This window comes from Lissotriton vulgaris, chromosome 11 (genome assembly GCF_964263255.1).
Source record: "Lissotriton vulgaris chromosome 11, aLisVul1.2, whole genome shotgun sequence".
Taxonomy (NCBI): Eukaryota; Metazoa; Chordata; class Amphibia; order Caudata; family Salamandridae; genus Lissotriton; species Lissotriton vulgaris.
The window spans coordinates 1,005,029,774-1,005,055,181 of NC_141699.1; the positions used below are offsets into that span (position 1 = coordinate 1,005,029,774).

Consider the following 25,408-nt stretch of genomic DNA (forward strand, 5'->3'; position numbering starts at 1 on the left):
CACATTCAACTCCCTTTTCTTTGCTTTTTTGTCCTATTGTCCTTTTTGTGGTGTATGGGCATGTTCCTGGTGTTTCCTTCACCAGTCTCTGTATTTGACCTAGATCTGTCTGCAGCTTTGCTACATACTTGGGCAAAGATTAGTGTCGCCCCTTTCATTTTTCATTTGTCATGTCTAACAGAGCTAGGTTGGCATCCGTATACGAGTTCAAATAGTGAACAGCTTGTAGTGTTCTCGACTTTGCTCCTTATGGCAAGCATTGCCCAAGGTTTGCATATCTTCCCAATGTCTCATTTCGGGGTTCAGTCGTTTTTTTAAATTGTTTTTCACGGTGCCAATATATTGCTCACTCAAACTGTCAGTTTGGGAGTAATAGGCCGCTATTTGTATATGAGTAACATCCAACATGTGACAGACTTGCCTCATCTTTTGGAAACAAAGATGTCCCTTGATCTGTAAAAATGTCCTTTGGAAACCCACCCCAGCAAACACGTCCATCATGGCGTTGGCTACATTCATAATATTGGGATTGCGAAGAGCAGTTACTTTAGGAAAACGGGTGGCATAGTATATGAGTATTAACACATATCTATATACGCTCCTAGAGGGTAAGAGAGGGCCTATTATGTCCATGCTCACTCGATGAAGGGTAAATCTATTAAGGGCAATGGGATAATGTCTACTCTGGGCGGTTTATATCCGCTAAACATTTGGCAGGTAGGACATTCCTTGCAGTATGTTTGTACTTGTTGAGAAATACCTGCCCAACAGGATTTATCTAAAATGGCCTGCTCGTTTTTTTCCTCCCAAAATGATCTCCCAGAAGGTGACCTTGGGATAAGAATAGGACCTTATGCCTAAAAGGGGTGGGGATCAATAATTGGGCAGGATCCTTCGCGGCACCTTTTCTATACAACAACCCGTTCTGCTCATAGAATTGGGGGACCTACTTTTGTTGTGACTTCCTGATCGGCTGCTACACGCCAGGGCTCGTAGAATGAGGGATCCTCCCTTTAGGCTGCCTTGGAATTGCAGTCATTATCCCAGGGAAAATCCTCCACCTGGGTAGAAAAGACCTCTAAAGGGATTCATCTCTTTTGCCCCCTTTGCTGATTTCTACTTTTTCTCTGCTTGACAGGTTCCCATTTGTGATTATCCGCTTGAGAGAAAGGAGCTATAGTCCACCAATCATCTCCCTCCTTCTAGGTATCTTGCACTAAGGAATTGAGATGAGGATAATCATTACCTATGATCATAGGTCCTGCTAGTTTGGGTATGAGACCCCCTTTGAGGGTAACTACTGGCAGATCTCTGTGTTGTAGGCGTATTTCTGCTACGGGGTATCCTTTATTATCCCCATGTACACACTGAATATTCTCAATTTCATGAGTCTGGATAGCAAGATGGGGTAAGACTTGGGGCTACATCACACTTTTCAGACATCCGGTGTCTACCAAGGCAGTAACTGGTACATCATTAAAGGATACCTTACAATGGTAAGGGGGACTTTTCCTTGCAGTATTATAAATAGGATTCATGGTATTCCTAGTTCTAAGGGCTCCTCCTTAAGAGGGCAGAATCACGCTCCACATTGGAAACCTTGTGGTTGAGGCATAGGAGTCCATGATACAGGAACAGGCAAGAAAGTCACAAGTTCAGTTTTTTTCTGCGAAGGGGGAGGAGGATGGCGAACAGTTACTGAAGTTGGTCTACTTCAGGTTGACTCCTCCCTCCATTTTTGTAATTCCTGAGCTTGACTATAGGTGCTAGCTTTTTCAACACTCTTTCTAGAGTCAGATGGGTTTTTTGTCTTATCCATTCCTGTATGGGAGAATAAAGAGAGGGGAGGTATTGTTCCAGGTATATATTTCCATTATGTCCTCCTTCGTTGCATACGAAGGGTTTTAACCAGTGGCCAGTTAAGTCTTTCACCCTGAAATAAAATGCCCTGGGTGTTTCTTGGGATCTGTCTTCAAAGATGATGCAATTTTATTCAATAAGTTTCATCATCAACCCCCAAGCTTTCCAGAATGTTACTTTTATTTCAGTATAGTGATAGTGTTCTGAGGATTTGAAGCCTGGCAGGCGGATTATAACTCCCCCGTTAACAAAGTATCAAGATATTGCCTCCATTGGTCAGCCAGCCAGGCTTCGGCCTGTGCCATGCTCTCGAAATTGTTAAAGGAAAAATATGGATCCTCTCCACTCACATATTTTTGCTGAACCACTGAGGGATCGCAGTATTGCCCCTCTGTTGTCCCAGGGTATCAGCCAATCTTCCAAGGGGTTCTTCTGTGTTGTATATTGTGTTGTCAGGGCCTTGTGTATTGCTTTGTGATCTTCCGCTGCTGTATTGAGGAGCTTTTCCATTGCCCGATCCAGCTTCTCATGGCCTCAGCCATCTCCATCCTTCCAGATCCCACTTCTGACACCACTTTTGGAAGATTGTGCCGGATGTAAAGGCGAAGATTTTTTATTTGTTTCTCAATTTTGTCTTATTTTCAAGTATTGCGCTATTGATACATGTAAATGTTAATGAAAATCTCTTCAAATATTGAATTTCTGTCTTCTCCTTCCTCCTTCTAGGTCTTCGGATGTGGCTGTCTTACCCGAATTCTCGGCGGAAAAAAGAAACGAGCTGTAAGTAACTATTCTAGAGATAATACCTAGAAGTCTCCATCACCAACACATCTGGTGGTTAAGTAGGAAAACAAGTAATGTACCAGTGAAGGCAACCAAAGGTTATTGTGTGACTGATCTGCCATTCATTAGACATAAAAGATTAGAAGCGCCCCTTCTTTGTTACCTTCTTTTCTCCCTTCCATATATGAGAAAATAATCGTATCAGATAAGAAAAAAATATATCTAACACCGTGGTTGATGATACTCCGTATTGGTGTTTTCACTGGACTTTGTATGTATGTATGTATGTATGTATATATATATATATATATATATATCCATCCAGCAGAAAACTCCTTCTGGATCCCAGGTGACCCGTGGAAGGTGGCGTACGTGTCGGCGGAGTGAAGCCGACAGCTTCAATGTCCAAGAACGATAAGTCAGTAAAGTACGCTCTCAGGGCAGAAACAGGCAAACACCGGTATGTTCCTTTAGTGCTGTTTATTCCACAACGCGTTTCGCCGTGAAGACGGCTTGATCACGTGGAAAACAAGTTGCAAAGCTATAGGTTATATCTATTACCATCATAGACATAGAAATGAGACTTGGGATACGTACATGTAAAATGAGACTCTCTATGCATTTCATGTATTAAACACACATTGTATACCCTCCAATGGACATTTGTTACGTTATTAACAACATCCCCGTAATTTTGGAGCAAGAAGCAAAATTAATGTAAACAAAATATATGCTACGTCATCCCACCAGTAAATACGGAATTGTTTCATTATCTCAATTGTTGGAGTATACAACACCATAATAATGTGCTAGAAACCCAGATCAGAGAGCGTCACATCATGTCTATCATGTAATGTTCGCCAGTGAAGCGTATTCTACCCGTAGTGAGAAATTCTCACTACGGGTAGAGAGTCTCATTTTACATGTACGTATCCCAAGTCTCATTTCTATGTCTATGATGGTAATAGATATAACCTATAGCTTTGCAACTTGTTTTCCACGTGATCAAGCCGTCTTCACGGCGAAACGCGTTGTGGAATAAACAGCACTAAAGGAACATACCGCTGTTTGCCTGTTTCTGCCCTGAGAGCGTACTTTACTGACTTATCGTTCTTGGACATATATATATATATATATATATATATATATATATATATATATATATATATATATTCACAGAAAAAACCATAGGTTTTACACACGTTATAGTTAGGAAGTAGCATTTAAAAAACCTATGAAATTCACTGAAAAAACCATAGGTTTGACACATGTTATAGTTAGCTGGAAATTTTACTGATATAAAACCAATGAAATTCCACGTTATAGTTAGTTGGACTCACTATAACTTGCGCGTGCAATGCACTGCTGATGACGTCACATATTACATCCCTCATGACATGGTCAGTGACATCACTCATGACATCACTGATGACACCATCCTTGTGACATAGTGACAGACCTCCTTTCACTGTAATGTAACCCTTGAAACACATATTCAAAAATAGAAACTGAAATTTTAAAAAAATGGAGATACCTATATCAGTTACAACAAGCAATTCAGTAATTCCACTATCTATATACACATCCACTCATTCACCAACAGTTCTATATAGTCACTCATACATATACTCACTCATCATATGAAGTGATACACCTATACATCCTGTTACACACCGACAGTCATCCAAAAGTTACTCACACACATATTCACACGTGCAAATAAACTATTGAACATCCATTTATTTGAATATAGAGTTATACACACACTTCCACCTTACTTCTATTGACAATTACACATATTTATTCTCTTAAACAATCACTTATAGAAACACATACTTATTTAAACAGGAACTCTTACAATCTCTTACTCTCACATATACTCACTTATATACATCAATATTCATATATACTAGATTAAAACATATGTAGTTACTGATAAAGACACTAGTGAGACAGTCATTCACTCACTAACAAACACATATAGACACTCATCCACCCATACAGTCCTGTACATATGCTGTCTTCAAAACACATACAAACAGAGAGTCAGTCACTCATGCATCTATGTGCTAAGTAATACCCCCACCAAACCATATAGACACTCATACTGATACTAAGAAAAATATCTAATAACCCATATACATACGCATGTAGCTACTTACCAACACATGTAGCCACTTATACACAAAGTGAAACACTAATATATATATTTAAATACTTAAACATAACTCACTAATATTTATTTTTCAGAAAAACACATATTCACTGGATGGTGTCATCAGTGATGTCATGAGTGATGTCACTGACCATGTCATGAGTGATGTAATATGTGACGTCATCAGCAGTGCATTGCACGCGCAAGTTATAGTGAGTCCAACTAACTATAACGTGGAATTTCATTGGTTTTATATCAGTAAAATTTCCAGCTAACTATAACATGTGTCAAACCTATGGTTTTTTCAGTGAATTTCATAGGTTTTTTAAATGCTACTTCCTAACTATAACGTGTAAAACCTATGTTTTTTTCTGTGAATTTCATTGGTTTTTAAAATGCTAATTCAGAAATATGTCGTGTATGCAACCTATACTTTTGTCAATAAAGTTCTGGCAATATTTTTTTCAAAAACAAGCCGTTTTCTTCACTGTTCAAGTTGCATAGAGACTCCTTGTAAAGCGATACAGAATTCGAAAGTCTGTACCTTGCCTTTTTTTAAACACATTAAAATTTGTCTGTAAATAAAAATAGCCTTACTAAACTTTCGTGCGCGACCCGGTGTGCGCACTCTCAACAACAGTTGTCAATAAAATGGATATCGCATTTCCAGGCTTTCGTGCGCGACCGAGTGCGCGCACCTGCCTATATATTTCGTGAAAACTTTGCAATTTGAACTTTCCAAAAACAGCTCCAGGAGCATATTATAAAGGGCGTTTATCGGCTGTCGATCGTGCGCGACCGTGTGCGCGCACCCGCCTATATATATATATTTCGGGAAAACTTCGCGATTGCAACTTATTAAATTTCTTCATACACCCACCATAGAACTTATACTACTCAGAAGATATATTAAATCCGGATATGTTTCGATTTACTCCTTTTCACGTTTTGAAATTGGACCGCTACTTCCAACCAGATACTATCACCGCGTACACGTCCTGAGACGCGCATGTGAAGTCATGTGACTTGAAAACAACACTTCCAATTGGTTCCTAGTAGTTTCTATGCTGCGTCAATACCTACGCCTGCTTCAAACACATGCACAGTTTTGAAACAGCATGGGCCTGAAAGTCACTGAGTGAAATATCATACATTACAGTCAGCCACTTTCAAGACGCATTCCTTCAGAGGAACACTTACCGTTTATTAGAGGTAGATCGTCCGACTCCACCGGAAAACACCCCTAATAAAAAAGACATATATATAAAATGCGGACTAGCCGCTGTATCGTACTAGCAAACTTTAACTTAAAAATCGTTAGAGAAAACAAAAGGAATCGAACAAAATCAGTAGGCCACTGATAGGATCTCTTTTTGACCTTGCTAAAATAGAAACATTAGGAACAACCCCTCATGAGAAATATGAAACTAGTGAAACTAGTGAGAGAAACCGAGCTCGACGCCATCTTGCCCCCTTTTAGGCCCCATCACGAACATAGATAGCCCTACATAGCAAAACGTGATCTTATCGCCTGCCCAACTTCAGATCTGACCCCCCCCCCCCTTTTGCTCTCATGTCCTGTCGGAATGTCCGGCTGTAGATTACAATCACATGTTCCATTTGGGAGGGGAAACGACATCAGAGCGACAAATATTAGAAATATACCACACGACAGCAAAATAACAGATTAAAACGTTTTTATTCTTGAACAAAAATATATTAAAACAACTATGGAGAACCATTACGCGAATAGTCCGGAGGCGACACCATGCGCCAAGGCCTGTCCCCAGGATGAACCAAGGAATCCGTTCCTGGGACCGTGGCAAAGAGCAGCCGGTCGCCATCGGCCAGAGAAGGCATGGGCCCGACCCGAGATGTAGTTGTCTTCCCATTCTCTTCCTCTTTCGGCGCCTTGCAGGCCACGAGGGGGGGATGTCTTGCATATGCCTCCGACCCCCCCCCCTCTCTTCATCGCCTGGTCCGGCCATAACAAATGTCAGCAAAACGCCGTGGGGTACACTGGGAGGGAGAGACGGCGCGGACGATAATCTTTCGGCGCCTTGCAGGCCACGAGGGGGGATGTCTTGCATATGCCTCCGACCCCCCCCCCTCTCTTCATCGCCTGGTCCGGCCATAACAAATGTCCGCAAGACGCCGTGGGGTGCACTGGGAGGGACAGGCGGCGCGGACGAGCCTCTCCCGCCTCCCCACGTGCAGGCCCCTCAGCTGCACCCCCAACGCTCCACGCACCCGTCAAAGGACTCGTCCACTCTTGCGGTGCAGCGACCCTCCATGCACCCGGCAAAGGACTCGTCCACTGTGGCGGTGCAACGATGCTTCGCCCGACAGGCTTGAGTCCATCAGCTCCTGCAACCCAGTGACTGCCGGTGGTTGCAGATCTTTCCTTTCAAAATGCTGCCAACAATATTTTCTGAATGGCGTAGCCACGAGACGTTGGCGCTCTCATGCTGACGCCAGCCTCAGTTTGAATGACCAACAATCCGGGGCGCGGCGCGGAGCGCGTAACGTAAGCATAACAGGTCATGTGACTTGTTAAGGCTTTTCATTGGTTTAGAAATATTTTTATGAGCATATTTAACTATTTTATTAAAGACACTACACATAACCTGTTTTTCAAGTTATGTTTAATTTTAAATGAAACGGTTTACATTTTCACTTTTTATTTCCAGTAAATTTGAAAAATAAATGTTTATAGTTCCATATGCTGAAGCACGTCAGCTTCCCACCCTATGTCATACAATTCTGACAAATCGGCATCCTCATCATGTTCTTCATCATCCTCAGGATTTAAATCATCTAAGGGTTCCACTTCCACTGACGTTTCAATGACATGTTCAACAATAAGATCGAGACCAACGGATTGCTCATTATCACTCATGGTTAATGTCCTTATCTTTAAAGAAAGAGAACAACAATGAGATGTTGCAGAGTAAGAGACAAATCTCAGACACTATAATAGTAAAATTGTTTAACAAGAGTAACATTTTGCAGCTATTATTTAGCCATGTCCAGCGATGCTGAGGAGGTGAGTCCTATGTCCAAGTTTTCAGTGAACAGGACTCATCTCTTTTTAACCTTGGATAAGCTTCACCAACTCTGTGTCCCCTGCTCATACTTAAATGTAAAGGAGCAGATTTATGTTAACTGGCGCATCCCCAGAGATGCACCAGTTAATGTGCACCGCTGCTCTGCCACCCATGGTGTGCTGCATTTACAATGTGGAGCACCATTTACTCGCAGTGACAAAATGGCGGTCAACACTTCCTGATTTCCTTCGAATCGAACGTTAACAGACGTCACGCAGCAAAAAAAAATTCTGCTCGCGCGCAGCCCCTCCTTCCCCAAAGTAGCAATGTTGGGCTACTTTTGGGCTGCTTTCTAGTAGGGTTTTTGAGCGTCAGAAAGTCTACAAAAGCCGTCGGCAACGGCCTGGGGTGGAGAACCATTACGCGAATAGTCCGGAGGAGACACCACACGCCAAGGCCTGTCCCCAGGATGAACCAAGGGATCCGTTCCTCGGGCCGTGGCAAAGAGCGGCCGGACGCCATCGGCCAGAGAAGGCATGGGCCCGACCCGAGATGTAGTTGTCTTCCCATTCTCTTCTTTTTTCGGTGCCTTGCAGGCCACAAGGGGGATGTGACATACCTAATAGTATAACTCGTATATATCCGACCTCCCCCTCTCTTCATCGCCTGGTCCGGCCATAACAAATGTCAGCAAGACGCCGTGGGGTCCACTGGGAGGGAGAGGCGGCGCGGACGAGCCTCCCCAGATGGAGGCCCCTCAGCTGCACCCCCAACGATCCATGCATCCGGCAAAGGGTTCGTACTCTGTGGCGATATAGGGACACTCCACGAGCCCAGCAAAGCGTTCGCATACTGTGGCGGTATAGGGACGCTCCACGAGCCCAGCAAAGGACTCGCCCACTGTTGCGGTACAGCGACGCTCCACTCACCCAGCAGAGTCTCGTCCACTGTGGCGGTGCAACGATGCTTCGCCCGACAGGCTTGAGTCCATCTGCTCCTGCAACCCAGTGACTGCCGGTGGTTGCAGATCTCCTAAAAATGGCGGTCGACTTTGCAGGAATGGGCCTGGCATGAAAAGTTGGCCTGGTCGCCTGTTAACCAGAAAATGGGCCCCTGTCTTTCCTTTCAAAATGCTGCCAACAATATTATATCAAACTCTGCATCAGTACTTACTTATAAATGCAGAAACAACTCAATTAACACAAGGGCTCTTTTCAGAGCCACCTTATATCAAAGCACTCAAACTTCTGATTTATCTCCATTTTCACACTTTTGTAAATAGGTGTGCGCGCCCGAGTGCGCGCACCCCGCAACTTTTTCGAGAAAAAAAATATATATATTTTCGCTTTTAAGGACCTTACTGCACAACCTGAGAAAACCTACGCAGCAAAACAATCTCTACCTTCTCCCCTTTCCATGTTCCAACGCTTTGAAATGACAATATATTTACTCGCAGTGACAAAATGGCGGTTAACACTTCCTGATTTCCTTCGAATCGAACGTTAACAGACGTCACGCAGCAAAAAAAAATTCCGCTCGCGCGCAGCCGCTCGGGTGCGCGCACCCGTCCGCGCTTATAGATATATAATTGACTTTGACTTTAATTTTCTCAACAACTACTGAACGGATTTACACCATTCCACAAAAAGCGTAATCTGCGAGCCGGACTCTACAGTTTGGCCAAATTTCTTATAAATCCATTCAGCCGTTCGACCTGTAGCCGTGTCTAAACGTCCTATGGAAAATAACATGGAGAAAACACGTTTTGGGACCCCCCTTATATCTCAGCCCCCCACTTGAACAATCCCCCACAAAGATTCATCCACCAGGGCCAAAGTTATTCCAAATAGAATGTTCAGGATTTCCTATGGAAAACAATCCTAACTATAACTACCTACTGGCGACCGCCAGTAGGTAATATATATATATATATATATATATATATATATATATATATATATATATATATATATATATATATATATATCCCCCTGGGTTCTACAATTGAATTCCTACATTAGAGACACTAAAGACTTCATTATGAAGATCAGTGATCTTATATGGGAACCAACGTATATCGTAATGGCATTAGACATCAAAAGCCTATATGCGTGTATTGATCACAAGCATGGAATCACGGCAGAAAAGCACTTCTTGAACAAGAGACCTATGAAGTACTTGGAACACAGCGAAATGCTGATTGAACTCATGCAATTTTGTTTAACTAACAAAAAAATTGTATTCGAAGGTGAACTGTACAGACAAATATCGGGAACATGAACAACACAAGAGACCGGGGGTCTAAAGGCCAATAATCTGGCCGGCAATCCTTAACTCCGCTTAGTGAGTTAGTACCCAAGTCACCTTGGAGAGCCTACAAATAGAAAGAAACCAAAGTATTGGAACTGATGGGTACAGTGCAAGTTGACAATATCCAAACCAACAGTGTATGGATTGCCATCAAATGAACTTCGTGATCAGTCCTATTATATGGTTATCCAACAAAAGATATGGTAAGTCCCTTGATCATCGAGACCCTTTACCATTCAGTATTTTCTGGACTGGATCATTCCCACAAGCACATGTGGACCACCATAGGACGGCTAATCTTTAATGGCTGAAATGATGATGAAAAAAATGATGAAAAAAAGCAGTGCAAGAGTGATAACGGAGTGGTGAAATAAAATAGAGTGATGTGTCCAAAAAACGCTATTTTTATTGAAGTATTGGCACATCCCCTACTCTGAAAACAGAACAGTGCAAACAACAGTAAAAACAAATAACTGTCGGAAAAAAAGGCCAACATGTTTCAGCCTGTCGGGCTAATAATCCCTCGGCTTTCGTCAGGGCCTCTGCTCTCAAATTATTGCTACTGCCATGATATGTAAACCAAAGAGAAACGTGGTAAACCAATGTAAAAAACAAATTAATGAAATGTAGGTTGGAATGAATACAACCTGCAAGATGCTAATCCTCTGTGTCAGTGAATACAAATACCATCAACAAAAGATGTGAAATAAAACAACATTAACACGCTGCACTGTGCATAGATTCCCAACTATACAGTTCCTTCATATCACAATATTAATCATAAAATGAAACTTAATAAATTCTCTCCCATCTGGACAGGGGACTGGACCTCACCTGGACCGTGCTCAGGTTATCGAGGCCCCGCTCTGTGAGGAAAAGGAAAGCAAAAAAAGGGGAAATGTAGAGCTACTTTTCAGTAGGCTCCATTATTCCAATGAACCCTTTAATCATATGCTCTCTTAATCCGCTCTAGGGTTAAACCAAGGAACAGCTCCCCAGTACCCTCTTACACTCAGATAACACAACTACATCAAAAGCGAGACCACTGCATCTGTGGAGTGTCTTAAAACAACTCAATTGATTTCTCCGACGCAGGACTAACACTCAATACTCAAGGATATATATATATATATATATATATATATATATATATATATATATATATATATATCTTAATGGGGTGTGGTCCATTATCTTAAATCAGTATGTCTTTTGTCTGTCAGTCACTTAGCTCAACCACCTCCCAACTGGTTGCAGGGTATTCAAAAATGTGGCAAAGGGTTAAGGAGAATGTATACCAAACCTTTACAATCAAGTAATAAACAATTGAAAAATATGGCCTTCCCTTTTTCCTAAAATAATTGTCAAAGTGTTTGATGTTACCAAGCACTATCTGGGAATGTTAACACGTAATTGCAGGAATCACAACAAAGATAATCACCATGAAAGACGACGCCTGCTATCACTACTGGCGTGCACTGCTACTTAGCGATATTGTCGAGCACAAGTAAGAGGTCAAACAGACAGCCCTTAAAAAACGCCTACTGTACCTCTTGGCATGCGCTGCTACCTAACGGTATTATCGAGCACTTAAACTACTTACACAGTGCAAATCTGGCTCTCCTCTGGATCCGGTCCCCCCTAAGATCATGAGTGAGTTGGCTACCCTACTGATAGAGCCACTTACTTCTATATGGAATGCCTCCTTGCATCTAGGCCAATTCCCCACTGCCTGGAAAGAAGCTATGCTTGTGCCTATTCTGAAGAAAACAGATGCGGACCCCACGCAATTTTGTAATTATCGGCCCATCTCTCTCCTTCCTAAACCAGCGAAGGTCTTGGAAAAGGCCGTCCAGTTACAACTCGCAGAATATCTGGAGACCAATTCCCTACTCCACGACTCCCAGTCCGGTTTCCGCACGGGTTTTAGTACGGAAACCGCACTGCTAGAAGTATCGGAGACCGTTCGAGAATGTGTGGATAAGGGCGAGGAGGCCATGCTGGTCCTTCTCGACCTATCCGCCGCTTTCGATACGGTGTCCCACAAAATACTTTTAGATCGACTGGAGCAGATTGGACTGGGCGGCACTGCCCTGTCGTGGATTAGTTCCTTTCTCCAAGGACGATCACAGAGGGTCCTTCTCAGACCGTTTAAATCAGGGTGCAAACCTCTTGTGTGTGGAGTCCCGCAGGGCTCAGCCCTGAGCCCACTGTTCTTTAATGTCTACCTGGCCCCTTTGGCCAAGGTAGTGGAATCATGCGGAGTCAGAGTGATCTCTTATGCTGATGATACACAGCTGATATTCTCCTTTAGAGATCACTCTGACTCCAGCCTCTCTAGTTTTCGACACTGTCTGGGCGAAATCTGCTCTTGGATGGCTTCCAACCATCTTTGACTTAACACCGACAAGACGGAGGTCCTGTTTTTTAATCAAAAAATGACCATACCTCCCTCGCTGTGGTGGCCAACGGTACTCAACCCCCCCCCCATCCCGGTGCACACCGCCCGCAATCTGGGGTTCCAGTTCGACGATACGCTCTCCTGTAGCCCTCAAATTAACAAGGTTACTGCAGCCTGTTTCGGAAAATTAAAGATGATGAGAAAGATCTTCCCATTTCTGCCGATGGACGCGCGCAGAACGGTTACCCAGGCCTTAATAACCTCCCATTTGGATTATGCCAACAGTCTCTACGCTGGGGCCCCTTTGTATCAAATTGAACGCCTTCAAGTAGTTCAAAATGCGGCGTCAAGACTGATTGGCAATATCCCTTTCCGGCATCCGATCTCAGTATTTCGCAAAGAGCTTCACTGGCTTCCTATAGCCAGCCGTATTAAGTTTAAAACGCTCATTCTTGCTTTCCGAGCTCTGAACGGAACCGGACCAGAATACTTAAGAAAGAGATTGATACTATCTCACTCAGTCAGAGACTTACGCTCCAACAACCTACGTCTCATGACTGTTCCTCGCTTCCACCGCACAAGAATGGGTGGCAGAGCCTTTGCAGTCCTCGCTGCCAAACATTGGAATAGCTTACCTTTAGATCTCAGATTTGCCCCATCCGAAGCACTGTTCCGTGGCCGTTTGAAAACATGGCTTTTCTCATCTATTTAGATAGATCCTCCTCTTCCGCCTACAGCCTTAGCGCCGGGACACCCCCGACGGGGGTAGCCGTGCGCTCTACAAAATTCATAAATAAATAAATAAATCGAGCAAAAGTAAAGAGTGCAGTCTCACCTCACCGTCGGTACCTCCAGGCACTTCCTGAGTCTTGTGGGAGGCACCTGTTTGCGTAAGGGAAGCGTATTTACGCTTAATCAGTGCCCGAGACTATTTTTCGGTCGCGCTGGATCTCCCTATGCACCACGATACTGCATCACAGGAAGAAAATCGCGCCTGTGTATTATTTGCACAAAACCAAATGTAAACACAGAACCAAATGTAAACTAAATATTGTCAATGGTGTTTGTGAATCCTTCGTGATTGTCAAATGTTTCCTATGTCACAACCGGAAACGTCTTAAAACTACAAAGTGACATGATTACGACCCCCTATGTAGTTCCTTAAGGGGAATGTGCTCGCGATAGCCAACTAGGGCGGCAAATGACTGCCAAATGAACGACAAGATAGGCGCATCCCAAATATATTTAGATGGCTAACTTTTTACCAATGAATAATGGGTGCCGCTGTCTGAACCAGTTGGTTAATTGTCTTTATCCCTTAGTTTCCGAAATACATAATGAGGATGAACTCCCCATATATGATTGAACTACAGAGTGACATCATTATGTCCACATTTGTAGTTTACTGGTTGGAGCACTCTTATTCAGGCCAGATCGGGCCGTAATGAACCACACAAACAACAGAATGATGTCAGCCCGCCCTAAATCGTAGTTCTGGAGACGCTGAGCCTTACCCCTTGTATGTAAAGGGCAGTTTGTAAGCGATGAATAATAGGTGTAGATCTCTTACCCCATTATTTAGTCCTTTCGTCTTATAATTTATGAACTATGCACTCACATCATATAGGTAAGTGCTATAGTTCATAGAACTTCCAAGTCTGATTCTACCACCAGTATATTTATTGTATAATGTATATGACCTCCGCCATTATAACCTTGAGGGGGCTTCCTATAGGTAATAAGTAAAGGGTATGAATGTATGGATTGTGAGGATCAGGCCTCAGTATTTTCATTTCTCCCTTTAAAACCTACATAGTGACAACAATATTTCATACATCCTCGAAGAAAGATTCTGCCGGCAGTATGTGCAATATCAAAGCCTCATGCTGTTTTAACGGTGACAGCCCATGAAGGAATAATTGGTTGGTATTATAAATGAAAATACTGACATCAGACTGAAGCCTGAGGCCTTACTGTCCTAAAGGCAAGAAATATGCCTTGCTGTCGTAAAGGCAAGAAATATGCCTTATAGGGATGTCCACGATATATCATTGTTGAGCTCAGATATGTTAGTGCGGAGCCTGTAAATCCTTCTCAACATTCCTAGGCGCCAGTCCATCTCGGCAGCTATACGCCATCTTCATTGGCTAAGAGTGGAGAGCAGGATCCAATTTAAAGCCTTATGCATTGCCTATAAGGCCATTCATCATACTGGCCCGAAGTTTCTAAAAGAGGCATTTCAGTTGTATACCCCTATAAGGAACTTAAGATCAGCAGCTAATTGTCTACTATCTGTTCCCCGAACAAGAACTACCACCTGGGGTGACAGACGATTCCTGGTAGCAACTCCCAGATTGTGGAATTCACTCCCTTCACACATCAAAACCGCCCCAACTCTTATTTGCTTCCGTAAGGCCTTGAAGACTTGGCTCTTCAATCAATAAGTTTGTGTACTGATCACTGTATCCTCAAGTATCTTACTGCGCCTAGACACCATAGGGTATTAGCTGCGCATTAAAAATCCCATAAATAAATAAAATAAATAAATTTCTGTTCTTTGAGGAACAGATATCTGGAGACATTGCTGATATGGGACGGTATAAGTGGTTTTTCTAACACCGTCCATTGTAATTCCTCTTCTCCATGTTGTCTCTCCAAAAAATGTTTAGTCAGGCTTGTCATGGTTTTCTTACAGCGGAAAGAACTCTTATGTTCCATTGTACTTATGCGTACCTTCTGTGTCGTCATGTCCACATATCTGGATGAACAAGGACATGTAAGGAGGTAGATCAAATTCTCACTATTGCAATTAGTAAATTGCACCTGTTCCCAAGGCCGGTCTGTGCCTATATCTACATTGATGGAATGTTTAGTCTGGGGACAGACGGAACATGTACCACAGGGATGGTGTCCCACTACTGGTGGTAAATCCCACAAAGTACCTACTGCTCTTCTGGGTTTCTCTTTGGGGAGTGTATGCACCAAACGGTCACAAATGCTGCTCGATCTCTTGAATGCAAAGAGGGGTGAAGCAATCTTGTCACTGCTGTGATTCAGAATATGCCAGTGGCGACAAACTATTTTCTGAATGTTGTTGCTTCTGGTGTTGAATGTACTCACAAAAGTCAGCCTCTCCAGGGAGGTTTTACAGCCCGGAGGTTCTAAGAGTGCTTCATGATTGTTATTAGCTGCTCGCTTCTCAGAACACTTGATGAGTGAGTATGGATAATGCCTATCTAACAGTTGTTTAGTTAGATTTTTATCATGGTTCTTGAAATCTACCGGGATGGAACAGTTTCTCCGTAAACGGAGAAACTGCCCGTAGGGCAGATTATCCCTTTGGGCCTTAGGATGCTGACTATCATACTGGAGTAAAGAATTCCTCGCTATGGGTTTTCGATAAAGTTTACTCTGTAAGCCTGCAGATGTGACATAAATCAAAAGATCCAGGAATGCCAATCTCTCTTTGTGGGCCTCCGCAATGAATTTCAAAAATTGGTTTATGGTATTCAGCCATTGATGGAATTCCATGATTGATTCCTGATTACCTCTCCAAACACATCATAGATGTATAGTTTCCACCATTTAATAAATGCGTGGAATGGATTGGTAGGTGTAAGCACATACTGCTGTTCAAACTGGTGTACATAATGGTTAGCTAGGCTCGGCGCAAAAACGCTGCCCATGCTGGTCCCCGATGTTTGGAGATAAATCGTCTCCTCGATTCGGAAAAAATTATCTTTCATCGCTAACCTCGCCAGAGCCATTATGAAGGGTAATGGTGTTATCGTAACCAGGGTAGTCTCCCCCAGGATGGATGTCACGACTTCTAGAGTCTCATCCTGGGGGATGGAAGTGTACAGGGACTCTACATCGAAAGAGACTAATAAGTCTCTTTCGGGGTCAAATTCGATCTCTAGTAGGACTCTCAACACATCCTTGGTGTCCTGTAGGTATGTGGGCATCCTCTGCACAATAGGCATTAAAAAGTGATCTACAAATGTAGATAAAGGTTTGAGTACTGAACCTAGACCTGAAATAATGGGTCTCCCTGGGGGAGGTCTCTGGGGCTTATGGACTTTCAGGAGGATATAAAAGTATGGCATGACTGGATGTTCTGTTTTCAAAAATTGTGCCTCTTTGTTGGTAATCCATCCTTCCGCAACAGCCTCTTCCACTAAGCTACTGATTTGTTTCATAAGATCTTCAGTAGGATCTTGTTGTAATGGTATATATGCCTGTCTGTCACTCAGCTGACGCAGGCACTCCGATCTATAGTCACTAGAAACCAAAATGACGATAGATCCGCCTTTATCAGCTGGCTTTATAGTAATTGATTTGTCTTTAGATAGGGTGTTCAGTGCATAGTGTTCATCTCTAGATAGATTGTTATAGGTCTTCTGTTGTGTATTCCATAATTTGGAAATGTCTTCTTCCACAGCTTTCTCAAATGCCAAGACCTGAGGGGGAACAGTATGCGCAGGGGGATGAAACTTAGATTTCGGTTTCAATCCTGTATTGTCCTCAATGGCATTTTCTTGATCGACCTCTTTGTCTTTGAAAAAGTAATGGAGCCTCAATTTCCGAGAAAATTGGCTCAATTCACATTGAAGCATAAATGGGTCTCCATTATCTGTCATAACAAACCTGAGCCCCTTGTTCAAAACCTTCTCTTCCATCTGACTCAATGTTTTGGTGGAAAGATTAACTATGAGGGTTGGTTCCCTGAGGGCCCCGCTTTCTGAAGGTTCTTGTTGGTATGGCTGCGAGTTCCTGCATGGGGTCCTGTTTGATCTTCCCAATGGACCCCTGTTTGTTGCGGTGGTCGTCTTCTGCCTCACGTTCTGCGCGGTCCAAACCCTAAAAAAGGCTGAGAATTTAATTCTTTCGGAAACCCTTGAAAAGGCCCAGATGGTGGTGGAAAGGCATGTTGTTGTTGTGGTGGATAAGCCCATGGTGCAGGTGGCCACCAGTGTTGGAACTGATTAGTGGGATGATTTCCATAAGTGTATGGTCTATTAGATCGCCCCGGCCTCTTCTTTGGAAGGTAGGTGTACCTGCATTATCTCCCATCCGAACTAGAGCCTGAATAGTTGGACCCAAAGTGTTTCCCATTGTTCCTAAATTCAGGTGGGGTATAAGTATCGCTGGTGTAAGGATACACCCGTTCATTTTTAAATTTAGACACGTCTTTTTTGAATTTCTCAATTTTGATTTGTAAAATCGAATCTTTAAATTCTTTGGTGTTTTTATTAGGCTCCTCTTGTTGTTTCTTAAACAAAGTTCCAGTGATAGTTGTTTTTATGGAGGATTCTAGGACCTGGATCTCGATTAAAATAGCATCGGCTGGGAGGAGGAGCTACGACAGCAAGCAAGATGGCTCATAGTCTCCCGGCTCCGCTGACCTCCGTCTTACGCTCCAAGATCCTGTCACTTATCCTGATTTCCTGCCCCGGATCCGTGTGTGTGAACTAATCCGCACTCCGATGGTGTGATCCCGGGGTTTTCTGACATTGTGGAGCGGAGTAACGTCGAGGACCGATTTGTGGCCTAACCCAGTCTGGAAGCCGGGGTCTCGAGTGCTGGCTTAGCCGGGTCTGAGTTGAACAACAGCGGACTGTTGAGGGCGGCATGGTCCGGTCTCTGGAACTTTCGAAATTTTTGAATTGCTTTGCTACCATCTGCTAGTTAAATGTACAAAGCCTCTGACACCATGGATCACGCAAGTTGTTCTCTATTCACGTCCTATTTATTGACAGTGAATGCTCTTGTTTTTTAGCACATTATTTAAAGGTTCAAATGAGTACACATTGGGTGTGAACAGCTCAAATTTGATTATCTCCTTACATCAGAAAATACATTCAATAACGACAAAAAATAGCTTGCTGGCTGTTAAATTTGATAAACACAAAAATAAGTGGAAACACTTAATAAATTCAATTATAAACAATCCACACATAAAATGAAAAAGTGAATTCATATATCTACAGTATCTTATGTACAAATGATATGTTTAGGTCCTACTTTAAATCTCAAGGAGATTGTGTTACTATCCCGGGGGGATGTTATTGATTTATCCCTCGAGCGGGAAAGTTAATTGTCCTGTGATATGCCAGGGAAAGTCATATATTCAAGGGGTTCTTTAAAGCCTAGGAGTGAGATACGTCTCTCACTATATGTCCCAATGGTTTAGTTGGATCATATGGCATATGTTCCTCTTGGCAACAATGGTGAGCCTACGCGTTTCGACCTTAAAGAAAATCTTGACAGGAAGGAAACTTTGAGAAGGTCTTCATCAGGGCTCTTAGTAGGTGATGAGGAGCGTCATGTTGCACCCAAGGGTGAAAAAAGTCAGTGCTGCATTCAAAAGCTAAAGTTAGCTTGCAGAAGACGTGAAGAAGGTTCCTCACACTGAGGTGTGGTGAAGCTGATTTGCTGCAGTCTCTTATTTATTTGGTTCTGCAGGTGTCTGAAGGGTTCCTCTTCAGCGCCGCGGCGTCATTGTAGCGGGAAGCATTCTCCGCAGTTTGGAAGTGCAGAGGTCCGTTGCATTACCAGCGCTGTCTTCCTTTGGCGTGTAGCTTCTTCCTCGGCACTCGCTCGAAAGGATTTACACAGTGTTCGGCAGGCGTGGGGATACGCGTCCTGGTCCAAGATCAGAGCAGAGTTGCCATTGGTTCGTTATGCGGCAGTATTATCTCGAGGCTGCTACCATCTGCAGCCTGGTGTTGTGTTGGAGGTGAGGAGACGAGTGACGCAGAGTGCTGTGTTGCGGGGGTCCCTGACCCGGAGGCCCGGCACTTGCATCGCCGGCGCACCTTGGGTTGGAGTCTCGTCGCGCACTAATGCATGCTGACGGTTGGTCCCTCACGGCTCAGTCCTGCTCCGACTGATCTTACCCCGGAGAAGGCGCCTCTCCGTGGGGATCATTTTGCCTGAGGAAATATGGAACCGGGCGGAGCAGGCCCAAAGTGGTCCGTCATTGCGGTCGGTGCTGGCGGCCCTAGGGGCACTTCAGGCGACTGTGGCAGCTCAGACCTGCGGCCTGTTGTCGGCGGCAGATGTACTTAAAGGACAGAGACCGGATCCTGACTCGATGCCCGAGACCCGGCAGCCAGCTTGCCTTTGGATCGACGCCCCAGTGGCGCACTTAGACCCGGTGCAGGAAGCTGTGCCTGCCCCTACAGAAGTGGATCAACTCGAATGGGCTGTGATCGGTGATTTAACAAATTTTTTGGAATCCCCGGTTTTGCAGCTGTCGGAACATTCAACTGCTGTCCCTATCCTGTAACCTTTTAATTGGTACTGTGAACTGTTTTGGATTGTGTCGAACCCCCTCCCCAGTCGGTCTATCAAGATGGCGGATGTGAAAATGCCTGGCTTCGGAGACTGGGAGGGACATCGTTGGTACCAGCTGCTTACTTTGGGATCTACTGTTCTCTTTCCATCTACTGAACTATGTTCCGACCACTTCTGTGTATCTTTTGACATTTTGATGATGGGGCTTTATTCGTCTGAGGGACTCGGCGAATTCGATCGACGGGGCCAAGGCTGAGACTGTTGTTTGGGTTGTTCATTGTGGTTTTATCGGTAACGGGACTGCTTCATTAGCTTAACGGAGTCCGGGGCAGGGTTGGTGGTTCCCCCCGGGATGTTTTCTCAGTTTGGACTATTCAGATGTGACAGTTTCGGGGGGACCCCTTTGTTAGGGCGGGGGGGAGACCGGGATCACGTAGAAGATAGCCCTCCTCCATTTCCCCTCTTTGGGTGGGGTTTAATTTCTTTCTGTCTTTCTCTGGGTCTTTCTATATTTCGGGTTTCAGTTCTTGGGCGACAGGCACGCTGCTAGGGGGTTAGGCCGTAGTCATCTGCAGGGGTGCAGGGTGGGGGTTTGGGGGATGGGTGTTTTGTTTTTCGTTTTATTTCTATGGCCTTTTTTCTTCTTATCTTTCTTTGCCCTTTTCTTTTCTTCTTTTCCGGGTCAGTGTAATGGGTTCATTTTATGGCCATCTCTGCTGTTTCATATGTGCCTCAATTCTTGCGATGTTTCAGTGCTATTGGGCGGACATTCAGCTGGCGCGAACTATATTTGTACGCTCGCTTATCCTGAATAGTATGTTTTAACGCCGCTGACTTACACGAAGATGATTTAACTGTGGACATATTGCAATTTCGCCCCCCCCTTTTTTTCGCAACTTGAGATATTGTATGGCACCTGATCCTTCTATCTTATATTATAAAATAGAACCTTTTTATCCTGTTACCAACTTGATATGTTTTACAACCAGTACGTATTGCGGACGTTGCAAATCTCTCCCCGGGATGCTGAGTCTGGGTTTTGATTGTTTTATTGTGTTGCAACTGCTTAGCGGCCGGCCCTGGGGGTTGTAGGCCCGTGTTTGTACTTGGTTGAAATGTCAAATAAAGGTTTTCCCCCCAAAAAAACAAAAAAAAAATAGCGTTGGCTATCCTCTTTGCCGTGCTAATAATCAAGATCAGCCAATCCCTTGTACACCTCCAGCTATAAGCGTCCAATCTTTGAGAAATGCCTTGTCCTGTAAAAACAGGCGAGGAGCATTGGTAACTATTAGACCTTGAGGTGCACAACTTGCCCGTAGGTATTCTGCCATCGCTATACCATGTACTGTTGTACGTGAATGCGATTTCTTAAGTGTTAGAATTTTAGCCCACTCATCTTCAGAATTTTAGCCCACTCATCTTCAGAACCTATCGTTGTGGTAGGAAGTGCCTCTAGTATGCTAGGCATACTATCTAAAATGGACTGGTATATTGTGTCGTCATAAACTAATCTGCTAATTTCTGCCATGATGTAGAGTCTTCTCGCTATGTGTTATTGGAATCAAAGTACAACAAGTAACCGAGACGCTATTCAACAGAGGTGAAACCCAATCTAGAAAGAAACTCGTTCAAAAAACTGTAACTACAAAAAGACTACCTTACTAGTATAGTCACATTAACATCCAACCCGCAGCCGATGGCTGCTCACAAAATACTACAATCAACAGAGGAAAGGGGGTCGTAGGGAAAATTTTAGAGACCTGCCGCTCTAGCCATTGAGCCACGCCACGCCATTGCCTTGCATGTCCCTGTGGGTTGCGATATATAGGCAGCACTGTAAATAGTGTAAAAATCAGGATTTTAGGACACCAGCGGGCAATTGCAAATAAGGATTTTAATTACCCAGTAGCTAGGCACTTTTCCACAATCATGATAGCATCAGGGAGCTGTTGCAATACTTTGCCTTAGACCATGTACCGCTAGACCCAAGAGGAGGGGACAGAATACTAAAGTTGCGGAGACTTGAGTCCCACTACATCATAGATCTACAGTGTAAGGCACCCAATGGATTAAGTACAGGGGAGGAGCTGGCAGTACACCTGGGTAGATAGAATAAAGATCCATTGAACTACCTAAACACCAGAGTTGTAAATTTGTTAATTCATTCATAAATATTGGAGACATTTGAACAGTGAAATTTGCTGATACACAGCCTCATAATTCTGTTGCCCCACTCAATACGCTAAGAGGATATCCATCTAAAATTAATTGAGAGAAATAATACTGTTTATTCCGCCTTTTTTGCCATAATAAAGTGTAAAGAGTATTGGCAAGATTTAAACGGCGGCCATGCCGACACACGGCTTGATTTAATAGGGCAGGAATTATGCTGAGGAATACATCGTAAAAATATGTGAAAAGCCATGCCTAATATGTAAATATGTACTTAGGACGTCATTAAATAATCGTAAAAAAATGTAAATGAGATGTGAATATGTATACATAAAGTTGTAAATATGTAAATAGTCATTGGAGGAAATGCTATATAGAATTTACAAATGGTGTGAATAACACTGTGATTAGAAACAGTCTTCTTTCTATGGCAATGACTTGTGATGCAAATAGTCAAAATGGCCCCTCGCAGTGTCGTTTGCAAACACTGACGAAGGCAACCCGAAACGCGTCTGTTTTGGTGAAAATAAATATCTGAAAATCCCCCCGTGAGTGCTGATACTCTTTCCCTGGCAGTGAAGCATCATTCTGATAGATACATCTGCCTTGTAGATTCCTCACCTTGTGAATATCCCCCTGCGTCAGCAACGTTTGGAAAATTCTTTGTAGCACGCCGGCGTGGATGACGTCATAGGAGTACGGCATCGCGCGCGACTCCGTCTGACGTCACCGACTCCTTATTAGGTCTACGTCGGCGTGATGACATCAGTTCCCTTTTTTCCGCGTCGTCGACGCTAACGGTTTCTGGGATCTTCTGTGATTCAGATAGTAACTTGTTGCTATTTTGTGTTACTGTTTCTCTGTCGAGTGTCTATTCTTCGTCGAGGATGTCCGTCGAGGAAGACGGGGTTCAAACAGTGCAGATCGTGTGCCCGGATGATGTGTATTAACGATCCACACGACGATTGTTTGTGGTGTCTTGGTTCGGACCATGATGTCAAGAGCTGCTTCAAGATGAACCCAAAGGCTCTACGAGAACGTGAGGCGAAACTTCTGCTGGCCAAGGTGAAAGAAAAAGAAGCTGGAAGGTCTTCGAGGTCAACATCTAGACGCTCGAGGTCGAAGCAGAAGTCGCGATTGAAGATCGGCTCAAGGTCGGTCAAGATCGGCTTCGAGGTCGAGGTCCAGAATGAGGTTGAGGTCCAGATCGAAGTCGGCTTCGGGTTATGCTCCGGGCTCCTCGAAGAAGAAGCACAAGACGAGGAAGCATAGCTCAAGACATCACTCTGGCAAAGAGTCTTCGGACTCGAAGAGGAAGTCTTCATCTCGAAAACATCACAAGGACTTCGTGTCACCTTCACCTGAGCGATCTCGTGAGGGTTCCCCGGATCCGGAGCAAGAACCAATTCCGGATTCGCGTCATTCTTTGGCGCATGAAGAAGACGAGGAGGTTCCTCGGACACCGACTCTGGTGGAAAACCCAGAGAATCAAGAGGGCCAGGAAGAGCCGATGCCGGAGCAGCCTCCTTCTGAGCAGCCGATGGGTTCGTACCCTCCCTTTCCTGGTCCTGGACAGGACCCCTCGCATTTCCTTAATGCCATGTTTGGCGTTTATGCGAGGGCAATGTACCCCACTGGTGCACCGGCTGGTCCCATGGGTCCGTTGTCTTTTAACTTGGGTGTCCCTCAAGCTTACGCTCCGGCACCTTTTATGCCGTTTATGCTGACGCCTTATACACCTTGGCTCGATACGGCGCCGCCGAGGTCATCAACTCCGCACACTGCTTCGCCGGCTCCGGAGCGACCTCGAGATCTGGTTCGAGGTACGACGCCGGTTCGAGATTCTCGTTCTCCAGTTGTCCCGGCTCCTCGTTCGACGCCGGCTCCGTCGGAGTCGTTACCAGATCCAACGACTTCGATTCGTCTGGAGAGGTTGAGGCGCAGAGCTCAACGCCTCGTGGAGGAAAAGGAGCACGAAGATCCTGAAGTAGAGGAAGGTGAACTTCTGGATCAAGGGGACTGTTTTGAGGACCTGCATAGTGCTAGTGGCCTGGAACTCTCTCCTGAGTGGGGTTTGCCAGCAGTTTCTGATGCACCATCTAAGGACATGGCACCCTACCATGTAGTCATTAAGAAGGCTGCAGAGCTGTTAAATCTGACTTTACCTACCGTTGAGTTCAAGCCAAACATCCTCACGGAGGTTTTGCATTCGTCTTCCTCCATTATAGAGCCTACACTCCCATTCACTGAGGCATTGACTGAGCCAATAATGGAGGTTTGGAAGAGACCATTGTCTGCTCCTGCGGTGTCCAGGTCGGTGGCAAGACGTTATAGGGTGGCACCTGGTGACCCTGAGTTTCTTTCTTCGCATCCTTCACCGGAAAGTCTGGTTGTGCAGGCCGCTTGTTCCAACAGGTCTGCAGGTTCATTTCCACAGGTGCCAGCAGATAAAGACTCTAAAAAAAATTGGACCAGTCTGCAAAAAAGATTTTCTCCTCTAGTAGCATGGCTCTAAAATCTACCAATGCTACTTGCCTTCTGGGGAGATATGTTCATGCTTTGATGGACTCTGTGAAACAATTGTCAACTAAGCTTCCAGAGGAAGATAGAAAGAACTTTAATGAAGTAGTCTCTGATACACAGGCAGCAGCACGCCAGGTAATTCAGAGTGGCATGGACATGACGGACTCTGTGGCCAGGATAATGGGCTCTACTGTTGCCACGAGAAGGGCTGCATGGCTTAAGTCATCTGAATTTTCAGCAGATGTACAGTCTACTCTAATAGACTTACCATTTGACGGAACTGGCCTCTTTGGAAAAAAAGCGGATGTAGCATTGGAGAGGTTCAAAGATAGCCGGGCGACGGCAAGGTCTTTGGGCCTGCAGGCTAGAGGCTCTACCACCAGGAAGTTTAGGGGATTTGGTAGATCCACATTTCGTCCCTATAAACAAGGCCAGCAGCAGCAGCAGCAACAGCAGAACCCGTTGTATGAGACATACAGAGGTAGACAAAGGAGTCGTCCTTGTGGACGCCAAGCCTCCTCCTCCTCTACTTCCTCCTCTAACAATCATTCCCCACCAGCAGCAGCAAAGCAGCCCTAGATCCGCCATTCCGGATCATGCGGGTCCAGTAGGGGGTCAGCTTACTCATTTTCTACGGGATTGGGAATCGGTTACATCAGATCTTTGGGTTCTCAATCTCGTAGAAAATGGTTATGCACTTCCTTTTCAGGAGTTCCCTCCCAATTACTCTCCTTGCCAAGATTATTGTTCGGAGGATCACCTGCTTCTCCTGCAGGAAGAAGTCCTGGCACTGTTCAGAAAAGGTGCGATAGAGGTGGTTCCAGAGCAGGAAAGGGGTCTGGGGTGCTACTCCCGGTA

General features: G+C 44.4%; 1 protein-coding gene across 6 annotated transcripts in view; it reads left to right on the forward strand.

Annotated features, from left to right (window-relative positions):
• Positions 1-25,408, forward strand: part of LRRC34 (leucine rich repeat containing 34) — a 327,003-nt gene that overhangs the window by 105,434 nt on the left and 196,161 nt on the right. For all 6 annotated transcript variants that reach the window (XM_086944309.1, XM_086944310.1, XM_086944306.1 and 3 more), the window contains one exon: positions 2,587-2,640. In XM_086944309.1, coding sequence (XP_086800435.1) covers positions 2,587-2,640 — 54 coding nt within the window. The remainder of the gene's footprint in view (positions 1-2,586; positions 2,641-25,408) is intronic.